Source organism: Strix uralensis, chromosome 1 (assembly GCF_047716275.1).
Source record: "Strix uralensis isolate ZFMK-TIS-50842 chromosome 1, bStrUra1, whole genome shotgun sequence".
Lineage (NCBI taxonomy): Eukaryota > Metazoa > Chordata > Aves > Strigiformes > Strigidae > Strix > Strix uralensis.
This window is the reverse complement of record NC_133972.1, coordinates 23,093,433-23,105,648: the sequence shown is the minus strand read 5'-3', so window position 1 is coordinate 23,105,648 and position 12,216 is coordinate 23,093,433. Positions and strand designations below refer to the sequence as shown.

Sequence of the window (12,216 nt, the reverse complement as noted above, 5' to 3'; positions counted from 1 at the left end):
AGCTGTAAATAACTTATCCATAGGAAGGCTTTGCATCTCAAGATCATAAATTCATTTTAGCACTGATTGTAACTAATGCTTGGCACACATTGCTCAATCAGGCAAAAAGAGACCTTACGCCTTTATACTCAGTGCCAGAAAAATCCAAAGCCCACTGTAAAATTCTTGGCTGCTACTGAGAGATTTGGAAGAGAGATGAGGAGAACCTGAGCAGGACCTTTAAAAGTCAAACACAGCCCTTCAATTACTTAAAAAGCAACTCACATTGACTTCCACAGGCATTCACAGTCTTACTTTAGAGCGGACTAATTTCTTACATCACTGAACACTTGATGAGCACTATTTCTCACTATCTCTGCTTTGCAGAAGGGGCAGCTGAGGCCCAGGGGTTAAGTGACCTCCTCAGAGTTACACAGGAGTCAATGGCAGGACAAGAGGAGAGACATTGGGAATTTCTAAGGTCTAGCCACATCCTCAAACTTCTAGCTTCTAACCCTGTCCCTATTTTACTAATCTGTACTTCCTAACTAGCTGAAAACCTAAATTAGAGGCTTGTTGATTGGAGCACCTCTGCTGTGTATTTTGTCCTTACTTGTGGTAATCTCTGACACAGTAGATTTTGTTTTCAGAGTCTACAGTGAATGGCACACCGTCCAGACACTCATTGCAGACCACGCATCGGAAGCAGCCTGGATGGTACGATTTCCCTAGAGCCTGCAGGATCTGCAACAAACCAAGACATGGGAAAAATGCATGTGAACAGACAAAGGTGACAATAATAAACACAGAGCTTTACACCAGACAATGATGCATATTCATCAGTGGGGCTGTGTCTTTTTTCAGGCACCTCATCTGAAAAATGAGTTAACAGGGACGGACAGGGCAGTGGAATCAATATATATCACCTGGTTTCAGATAAATGAATTATTAGTGTAGGTAAGAAAACAATTTAGAGTCTCAGTCAAGGTATTTAGCATTACAAAGGATAGAAGTGACAGAATTTAAAGGAAAGAAAATAATTTCTGAAGCCAACAGGTAGAGAATACTTCGCAGGATCACAAGGCAAGATGTACCAGGCCAACAAAAGGAAATACATCTTTATATTCTCCATGAGAGGTTGAAACAAATATTATTGCTAGGTTTTCATAATTCCTTTGATATCAAATAGCTTCATACTCACTAGCCTGGCTTTCTAATTAATACAAACTATGGAGACTGTGTTGAACAGCTGCAATTCACCTGCTGGCTCTGGGGCAGCAATTACTACCTGGAATACCATGGTCCACCAGCCATGTGATCAGACTTCTGAGTATAAAATAGCTTTTCGAATTTTAATGCTTTCCAGTGTAAGCAGGCAAGCAAAGATAATTAATGATAAGCATTAGAAAGTCTTGGGAGGCATACTGTCAACTGACCACCCAGAAGTTCCTAATTTCTTTGCCTCAGCTGTAGTTTTACACCACCAGCTACATGATCATGAATTTGTCTCTCTCTGACTCACCCCCAACTGAATGCTGCCCAGTGCTGGCTAAAGGCTAGCTGACCCCCTGAGCCATGACCCATCCCATGCACGTCTTGAATGCATGGTACCTCCTGTAGGCTAATGAGAACTGCCTGCTTCAGCAGGACGTCCACACATCTACTGAAGAGTTTGCAAGGACTTGGGCAGATCTGAACTGAGGTCTGGGTCACATACTCTGGGTCAAACCTGTTCCTCAGAGTATCAGCACCCAAATAAAATGACAACAGGACAATAGCTTCCTCCTGAAGGTACACGGGAAGCCACAGCTTAACTACAGGAAAGACAGGCTCAGCAGAGCCGCACTGATGCCCCAGCAAGGGAGCACTGCAGAGCCACGGCCCTTCTGAGCAGGAAGCATTGACAGGATCACGAACAGACTGCCCAAGGAAGCCTGAAAGGGGATGAAAGAGCTGAAGGCTCTGCTCATCAGTGTGCATGGAAAACAGGCAGAGCAAAGTCTCTGTACCACACGCAGCAGGGTGCCAGCTTCACTTCCTTGCAAAAATCAACAAAGGGCTTAGTGGGTTTTCTTTCTGCTACCAATCTCACACTATGCAGACTACCAGATGATAACAGACAGTACTGGATATGAATATATCTGGCTTTTGATGTATTCTTCTATAAAGCTGTGGGATTTTTTTCTCCTAAAGCAATTATCACTTACCATGTCCATTATCAAATGACCACAAATGAAACACCTGTCAGCTGACTGCTGGAAACCAGAATACTGCAAGGACAAAAAAGAATTGGCTTAAAATTTCACAAGGCTAGTCGAGCATAAACAACAGCATATTGTGGGGTGTTATTTGCGTGATCTTCTTCTGTATTCCTTACACAAGCTAAACTTTCCCATGCTTTTTTCAGTATATCAAGCTGTGGATGGGTCCCCAGAGGATATTCTATGAAGACACCAGACTTACAGTGTTCAGAAAGAGTAAGAGTTCCTGTAACTTCAAAGTCCTAAATTTAAGTTTAATTAAGTATATAAGTAAATACCATAAATTCACATGCAAATAAGGCATTTACTAATACAATTTACATGCTTATTTGACAATGTGAATCTACAAATCAGAAACTTGTATTTATCACATATACATACCACAATATCTGTATATATAGGCTTGGAAAGCCAAATTCTTCCTTTGGTTACATCATTATAGGTCTACTAAAGCTTCTCTGAGGTCAGTGGTATTGTTCCAGCTCCCTGTTAGTACAGCAATCAAGTTTGGCCCAGAGCAACTTTTTTGCTGCTATTGCTGAGATCTAGCAGTAAGGAACTGCCTGTCATGCCCATGAGATGCATCTCAGACACAACACATCATCTGTCTAAGACACATTCAGTCCTGTCTGAATGGTGGAAATGCAAACCGGAAAAATGAAATATTTTAGATGCATTTAACCAATCTTTCAATTTTCAGCCTGTGTAGATGAGAGCAAAGAAGATTAACTTGCTTCTATCTGACAGAAATCACTAGACTTCCCCAATAAGTAGGCAAATATGACTTTTTCAAGTCTCAGTGAAGGCTTAATCTATCAGGACTCAGGGGCAGAAGGGTATATGACTTTTTATCTCCACCAGCCAAGGAGAGGACCTGGGGTTGTTTCATGCTCAGGTACGTTCACGCAATATCCATTGAGGGCAACAGGAAGATATCCATTAAGATGCCCAAGCAAACCCAGGTCATTGGAAAGGAAAATTCACTCATTCATTCTTCTGTAGCCATTCATCTTGCTCCTGACTCCACAGCATGGTCACAGAGACATACTTTGAAGGAGCCATTGCAAGAGATTACGGCTTCAGCTAGGGGCTCTGAGCCACAAAACCATGGCCTCTCACTTGGCTACTTCCAGCACCACATGTGGGCAGGCACCATGGCTGGAGCTGGCCCCGGGTAAATGGTGGAGCAGAAGGGCCAAGCAGGATGCTGGGCTACAGCTGTGTGAAACGCAGGCAAAGCTGACAGGCAGAAAGGCTGTGTCTCTGCCAGGGAGGCTGGCAGCACATGCCAGCACAGGGGTCAGCTTACCAGGAAGTCTTCTTCACAGAACACCTTGCCATTGACAAAATAAAAGGCTTTTCCTCTCAACTTTCGACCTGAGGAAAAAAAACAGGGAGAAGAGAAAGGTCAGCGGAGAGTGGGGAGAAAATGCGAGCAGAAACTGGCTGCTGAGAAGCGAACAACAAGGACATCTGAGCACGGCCACTGCACAGCTGGAGAAGAGCACCCAACCCCAGCACTAGTCTTCCCAGTCTCCAGCCCGACTAACCCCAGCTCCAATTACGCTGGTGGTCATTGATGAACACCAATCGCTGGATCCAGACAATCAACCCACCTCTGGGCAGGAGGAGGTAGCTTTGCAAGCCGGAACCACCTCCTGGCAGATTACATGAAATAACCTGGCAAAAGCGTGTGAGGGTACTCTGACTCACGCTGGAAAACATCCCAGGAAAGGAGCAAGGAGGAAAAAAGAAAGGGCATGCAGAGAGTGATCCATACTTGACATCGTTCCTCAAAATGTCACATCCATGCTGTTCTGCTAGAAGATGCCTTCAACCAGCAGCTGCCAGATAAGCTGCTGCAATACCCGACCACCTGCTCTGCCCGCAGCAGAGTGCAACACCAGAGTGCTCAACACACTTCTCTGCTCCCTACCAGCACATCTGTTACAGCAGCTGCCAACAAAAGTTTGAAACCATTTAAAAAAGAATTTTTTTTTTTTTTCAAACTAGAATGTCTTAACAGAGACAAGATGACAAAGTTTTTCCAAGAAAGGACTCTACATATGGGGAAGATTTATATTTACTGCAGCTTTTGTGTTTATGCCTCACGTTCGCTGTCTGTTTTCAGTTCCACGTAACTATGGCAATGCATGCTCATGCTGCCAACACTTCTTCTAAATGCCCTACCTTCATACCAGAGAAAAGGGATAGGTTTTGTTTGTTTATAAAATTCTGCTTCTACCTCTTTGCAGCCTGCTCTCCCTATTCAGCCGGGGGTTTGAAACGCAGCTTAGCACTGGAGTGGCTCTGCTTGCGCTGCTCAGTCAAGGAGCCCCAAGTGTGTGTCTGGAGGCAGCGCCCGGGGCAGGGGGAGCAGCACTGCCCGGGCACAGCCGGAGCAGGACCTGTTGCAGGCTGGTTTCAGGGACCTGCCAGGCATCGCTGGAAGGAAATGGGAACTGAGACACCAGGGCCCAGAAGCCTCCTGTTTGAAATGCTGCACGTGGCAAGTATCGTTAAAAAAGTGATTGTCAGCTGCTGGGTGTATAAATGTGGACGACACACAGGACTGGTCTGGAGGTCACATCTTGGTGCTTGATGGCATGCACCTACCTGGCAGCCTTTGACAAATAACCATGCTGGCTGCAAAGCCTTAGGAAAAGGAGCAAGCCAAGTAAAACCACTTCAATAAACTACAATCTTTACTGTTTCCTGAGTACACCAGAGGGCACTCTCAGGCTGGGAAACAGCTCCAGCTGCTCCTCTGGAAATGGAGATGCTCTAGTGAAGCTCTAAAGTTTTGCCAGTGAACTCAGCCAGACCAACATTTCAGCAGTAGCCCTTAGTGCCCTGCCCAGGTTTCAGCCATCAAGGCAGGTGGAGGACGTGGCAGCGTGTTTCTCGAGGAACGAGCCCCGGTTTGCACATGCAGCAGCTCTGTGGCTAAGCTGCAGGCGCTGCTCACCTGTGTGTTTAGTGGGCAGCGTAGGAGCCAGAAGCACACCGCCCTGGCACACTCATCATCCCCATTCTCCTTGAATCCCTGCTGGGGACAACTGCGTTACCTGGCGGTCAAGATGACCCAGGGCACCAGCCCATCCTTGCACCAATGCAGACATCGGACAGGACACAGAAGAAAACCTGACAAACCCACAATCATCCTGCTCTGATTTCTCTCACCTACCCTGATGCTTTGCCAAGGTTGCCAACCCCAAAACAGAACCCAGAGCCCAAAATAAAAAGTATCTAATCTTGGACACGTTAGCTTTGTGGCCTATAACCCAGAGTGCATATTTGTATGATAACCCCTCCTGTGTGGCTGCCCATCCACAGGTAAGCCCAGCATGCTTGCCAGAAGTTGCAGAGTCCCAGTTTCTGAGGAGGGGAAGGCAAGGCATGGGGATACCTGGGATTTGCAGCACCATTGTCAACAGTGGTCCTAAACGAGTTAACAAGAAGCCCAATGCAGCAAGAAGTACCCCCAAAAATCTCCCGCTGATTTAAATAGAGCATTGGGATTTGGCACTCCTAAAAATAAAAAACAAAACAAAAAACATTTAACTTTGATTTTAAATTATGTGGTAGTGCGGGCTCCAGTTTAGTGCAAAAGGCCCAAGTGACTTTCCACCTGTATGCAGTGTCTCTCCTTGAAGACAAGCTGGCAGTGATGAGGAAAAACGTCTGCGTGGAGCCATGCATGAGGAGACACTCCTTTGGACAAAGGCTCTGGCCACTGCATGAGCAGCAGCCGTTCCAGCAGAAACGATGAGGTTTGGATCACTGCCACCACGTCATTCTTCCACAGTGACAAAAAAAAAGCACTTACCAGCCATTCTGCACCTGGTGTATTTTTAACCCTATGACATTAGCAGGTCAAGATTGATGGCAACAGACCTTCAGAGAAGGTGCCACAGCCAGCGCACTGTGTCTGGGTCTCTGTGGCAAGGTCATTTAGCAGAGGAATAAACCCCTTTATAAAGGATTTATAATTTGGCTGTTGATGATACATGGGCCCATGAAGAAGAGGTGCTGACACCAAGACCACTTTGAGGGAAGGGGGGGATGATATAACTACTTTCTTTAGGGAAAAGGTGGTAATTTTGACTATTTTTAGCTCCTCTCCATGATTCTCTTTAAGCCCCTGGCAGAAGTGTAAAAGGAAATTTGCCAAAACCACAAGTAATCGGGTGCCTCTGCAGCCGCTGCAGGAGTGGTGCATGCAAACAGAGACAGTTTCTCCCTCTGCTGCTCTCAGCCTCTCCCTGCCCACATTGGGATGGACTTCTCCCAACGTCCCTTTGAGGTGAGGAAGCATCTCCTCATCATATGCATGGGAAAGCAAGATGCAGGAAAAGCTCATTTCCCCAGGCTGCGCTGGGGACCATCCTGGTGGAGCTGGGAAATGCACGTTCTGGCTGCTGCCACACCAGCAAAACAAACAGCGCTGGGACTGCCCCACAGCACAGAGCAGGGCAGCAGCGGCTTCTGTCCCTGCGCTGAGCTCCCTGCCACGGGACAGCGCCTTAAATTAAACAAGTGACTCTCAAAGGTGATACTTCTGACTGTGTGCCTGCAGAGGCTGGCATGGGTTTTGCTTGAGCACAGAGATGCTACCATACTTTCACTGAAAGGAAGTATTGAGAACTTAAGTGGCAGATAAGGAATCATGTATTGAACATTGCCTACTTTAAATATGCGTCACTTTAAACATGCATCATGATGACTACAGAGATGATATTTTTGATAAACCCAGTAATATTAATGTGAGGCTTGGCACTTTTAGGCACAATTGCTCTACTACATGTCTTAAACTGCTGGCTCCTGACCATATTTCATTTTCACTTCACCCTGAATTTAGCTAATCTCTCACCTGAAAATTCAGACAATTAAAATTCTTCAGCATTTCAACACTACTGTCTTCACTCATTGTTACAAGATTTCTTGTTCCTCTCCTGTCTGAGCTTTTACGTACTGTTCATCCCTAACACATCTGTCTAATCTGTTTAGCTGTGGGACGTTCACGATGACCTCGAGGTCATTTCAGCACCAATTTCAGAATATTTCAAGCTTAGTCACTAGTGCCTTTGTGCTAAAATAAACATACTTTGCTTAGCAGCTGATAATAGGCATACCATCAGGTTGCGCTCCCAGGATGCTGGTGCTTTTGTCCATCGTCTTCTCAAATGACAGCTCTCTCCTTTAGAAGTTCCTACAGAGCGGGGTTTACCGGGGACTTGCAACGGCTCAAGGAGGATGCTGGGAGATGCATCAGTTGCTTGCTGGGAAGCTGGACCCAACTTTCTCTTTTGAAGTTGCTTTTCCATTATTTATTAAAAGGACAATGGGGTCACAAACCCATGTTCAAAGACAAGAGATTGCTCTCAATGCATATAATGGTACAGGGCCATGTCCAGATCCCAGGGCTCTATGGGGATGCATGACCAGGACCCTGCATTGCCAGGGAGGCAGTGTGGACCTCACTTATCACTTATCTAAGCACCGTGGGGTTCCCTGTGGTATCTGCACAACAGATGGGTGAGAATCACTGCAGACTGGCATTTGCTTCTGTGTCCCTTCCATGCTGACAGCCCTGGGCCTCTGTCATTACAAAAATCAGTCCTTCTTAGAGCACCACAGCTGTAAGAGACATTTGGACATGTGATTACTAACGACAGGTTAAATACAAAAGGATTTCAGTTTCTGGAATTACTGGATGTAACCTCCTGACACACTGGTGGGACAGCAGGCCAGAAACACCATCCATCTAGCTGCTAAGGATCTAAACAAGCTCCTCCTCAGTCTTGGGAGGCTCTGGCTCAAGCTGCAGTCCTTCCCCCAGTTTTCATTTCCCCCACATAAAGCTGCGAGGAGGTTCGGATCGAAGAACCTGCTCCAGTCTGTGCACACCCTGCAGGCAGAGCCCAGAGACCTTGGCTCCCCCATACCATTCAAAAGTCCTTGCTGCCCACAGTTCAGCAGTACATGAGACCCACCAGTCCCCAGCCAGCACACACGTTTTTGGAGCCCTCCGTAGATACTCTGCTGACAGGCAATATGGTGTCCTACCATGCGCAGCAGACTAGGTCAAGCACCAGAGAGCTCTACTTAATTTCTGCCATCTGTCCCATTTCTGCTGGCTGCCAGTAAAGCTGGATGCAGCACTGAGAGTGACACAGAAGTGTCAGTATTTCCAATCCGCTCTTGAACTGGGGCTGTATGAAAGAGTCACTCAGATGCCTGGACGATAACTCAGACTGTGATCAACTGGCAGACACCCCAGGTCAGACCAAAGTCTTGGTGAAACCGTGGGCAGGAGGATAGGACATCTCTTAGAAGAAACTGTGCTAGGACACAGTAGCTCCATTACCATGTAAGATGTTCAGTCTGTCTCTCAACTATATCAGCTCTATTGTAAAATTGCAAAAAAAGCCCTCTGCACTCTCACCACACATTTGAGGTGGTAAAAAAAACCTCAGAGAAAAAGATCTCACGCCTGAAAGCCAAAAGCATGCTCTGGCACACGTAAGAAAAGGTCAGCCACCTCTAACAGCAAAGCAACCACAGGTGAAGGCAGAAATGGCTCCTCAGAGAGAAACATTGCGAAAGGACAGTAAGCCATACAACTGAGCAACACCTCTCCTTTCGTGATGGCAAACCGTTGCAAGAAGATATTCAAATGCTCTTCTTTTTAGGGAAAACCCCTAGAAGCTTCAAAATTCAGAGTCACCCTGGGACAAAGCAATGCTGCAACCCGGGGAGTCCCTGCTGAAGTACCAGTGCCCAGCCACTCTCTGCATCGCTCTGGGGACTGCTGCCCTGTTCCCCTAAACGCACGGAAACCAGGCGGGCTTCGGAGTTGGCCTCCTGCCCAATCACCCACCGACTGTCCTTGAAATGCTCAGGGGCTCAGGGGAGGAAGGAGTGGGGGGCAGTCTCTGTGTCCTCGGTGAATGTAACTGCATTGGAATTATATGAGAGAGTGATTTTTAAATTTCTCTAGGTATGGAAAAGGCCCCAGTGCTTACTGAGCCACTACTCAGAAAATTACTCATAGGTACCATTGAAACATCATAAGAAATCCCCTAAAATCTTTACAGCACGATTAATCCTGTGCCTATTCTTAACAAAAAACAGTACTTTGAAGATGACATTATAAAATAAAAAGACCAGAAAGACTGAAAATATATTTCATTAAAGGTTTCAACCTTTCTTCTCACATTGTCCTAACAATTTCAGACTTACAGCCAGCACTAACACACGCTATTGACTCAAACCACTAGCATATTGATAAAGCCCTGACTGCATCCCTGTTGTGTGAGCTGAACCCTTGCACCTTTCCAGGGGGGGTATCTACTGGACACCTGGACCATGCCAAAGCTCCTTCAGCTCAGACCCCAAAGCACTACGACCCTGAAATCTGGCCAGAAGAGGAACAAGTACTGTCATCCTACCGTGAAAGCTACCCTGGCGTTTCTCATCTATGGCAAGCACTTCTTGTGCCAAACAGCAGGGATTTCTCACCAGAGAGCGGAGAGACTGAAGACAAAAAGTCAGCAAGAACAAAGCAGCAATTTAGACCAGAGCAGAAACATGCACTGATGCCTTCCCTGTCTCCCAAACTGTAAAGCCAGGCACGTCTGAATCTTTTCTGACATTACTTTTGCTAAAAAAAATATACTGTTTACTACATGGAATCTGGCATGATAATTTTATTAAAGGGATGCCGAGGAAGGATTACCAGCAATACTTTGCACTCTCCACTTTGAAGATCTGCACATTTCTCATGCATATCGATTGGTGTAGTGGGTTTATATCCAGTTACAGGCAGTAAATTCTGCCTCCACTAGAAGAGCTGGCAGTTTCTGCATCTGAAGATAACCATACATATACATGCGCCGCAGGGAAATTCACTTGGCAAGGCTGGCTGTCCTGCTGTCTGGGATTAAATCGCACTTGCAGAAAACGGTGACTTTCTACTTGTAGAGTTATTTAGCAGTACCAATAAAAACCACGGCCTTGTTGTTCCAGGGGTTACATACCAATACAGGACATGCTTATTCAACATAATTAGCCCAAAGACACCAAGAGCTGCATTGCTCTAAGTAGCCATGCTTTATAATCACTGTAGCAAGACTAATTAGCCCAAGCAGAGGGCTATGCTCGCAGATAATACTGCTTCGATAGCTTAGCTACCTCATTTAGTAAATGACCCCTGATACCTCTAAACACAACTACAGTGTGAAATATTAAATAAAAAATATATACCCAGAGGGTGGCAAGAAACAGCCAGCTCGTGTGATTTCAGACTGCCAGTGGAAAAGCAGCCTGTTACCCTTACGCAGACATCAACATCAATCTGAGCTTACCAAAAACAAAGAAAAAAAGAAAGTAATGCAGTAATGTTGACATGTCAAAGGTCAGATTCTGTAACCTGGCAAACATGCAAGGTTTCCACCTCCTTGCAATAAGGGGCTAAAATCTGGTCCTTGTTTTGGCCCTTCTGCTGTAGTTCAACATCGAACCCTCCTTCAAACCACCTTGCAATCAGTTCTTTCTTTCTGACTTCCTTCCTCGCCTACTGATTTCCTTCACAGTCATCTCTGACACTTCCCTTGCACTTTTTTAGCTTTCAGATTTCCTCTGAGGACCAAGTGGCTCAAGTACAAGACCCTTATGCTCTAAATTATGCTGCTAGCAGAGCTAAAAAGGTCTGCTTTCCGGCAACCTGCGGCAGTCGGATGCAAGCCTGGCTGGATCCTAGAGAAAACACTAAAACACCAGAATAGGTTAGAGCGATACCGTCTAGTTAAATCTATGTAATTTATAGGGTCTCCTTACTACCTAAATAATAAATATCAATAACTGCATCTTTTGTGTTCTGAGGAGGTATAAACAGTGATTTAACCTAAATAGTTAATGTGTAACAAACCATTTGGTAACTACAACTGTCTGTCCAACAAACTGAAAAAAAACCCCCGAGATAGAAACAGACACCTCGAGCTTGCCGGAAATAGCTGTATGAGTTTCGAGGACTTTTTTTTTTTAACCTACTTTCGTGGCCCTCCTGTAAAGCAAATATAATTTATTACTAATCCTGCAGAGAGAGACCGAAGTTTTTTCCTCTCCCCCTCTGCAAAAAGCTGCCTTGTTTGTGTCTCTGCCCTGTAACAAACAAGAAGATAAATGAGACATTTGTGCCAAAGTAATCATTTTAAATCTGTTGTTTTGACCTCTAAGCTAAATTTTCTGTATTACATGCCAGTGGCTCAGATAAACCAGCACATTTTTTTTCCTGACAACTGAACCCTGCAACATATGCATAGCTCTGCTCAACAAATTACTCTATCATTTATCTCTGAACATATGTGTATCAGGAAACAGAGGATGTAGGAAATTTGGCACTATGAGGTATCACACATATCACCCCCCCACTCCTTAGACCCTCTCAAGTTTGCTTTATCTGGGAAATCAATGCACATTTGGACACAAATCCAACTATGAGCAAAATTAGAAATCCTCCCTAAAATGAAAACAGCAGGACAGTGGATATAAATATCTGGAGGACAATATGCTTTACCTTAATAGGTAATTTTGTATATTTTATTTATTGGAGGAGAGATATTCAGCATTCCACCAGAGCAGAAATTTTAGGATTGAAATCATGAGCAACCTTGACTTCTCAAAGACAAGTTTGTACTGGATGCTGTCCAAGATGAACTCTGCTTGACCTTAAAAGCACTACTTACTTTTCAGTTAGAAACCAGAGCTTCCACAAAGCTGCTCAAGACCTGCTTTGCAGCTAGACAGACAACACCATCCGGACAAATATTTATTTTTCTGGCAGATAAAATGGTCTCATCATATTTACTGCAGCGACACAGATGACAGAAGGCCTGCAGAGAGGCACGGACTCTCTCTGGGTGAACAATGGGGTTGCACACCCTTCATCCCTGTAGCAGCTGATGGTCCGGGG

General features: G+C 45.3%; 1 protein-coding gene across 2 annotated transcripts in view; it reads right to left on the bottom strand.

Annotated features, from left to right (window-relative positions):
* LIMD1 (LIM domain containing 1) overlaps nt 1-12,216 on the bottom strand; it is a 34,831-nt gene that overhangs the window by 8,095 nt on the left and 14,520 nt on the right. For both annotated transcript variants that reach the window (XM_074859475.1, XM_074859484.1), the window contains exons 3-5: nt 3,550-3,617; nt 2,187-2,249; nt 593-723 (exon numbers count right to left, since the gene is read on the bottom strand). In XM_074859475.1, the coding sequence (XP_074715576.1) occupies nt 593-723; nt 2,187-2,249; nt 3,550-3,617 (262 nt within the window). The remainder of the gene's footprint in view (nt 1-592; nt 724-2,186; nt 2,250-3,549; nt 3,618-12,216) is intronic.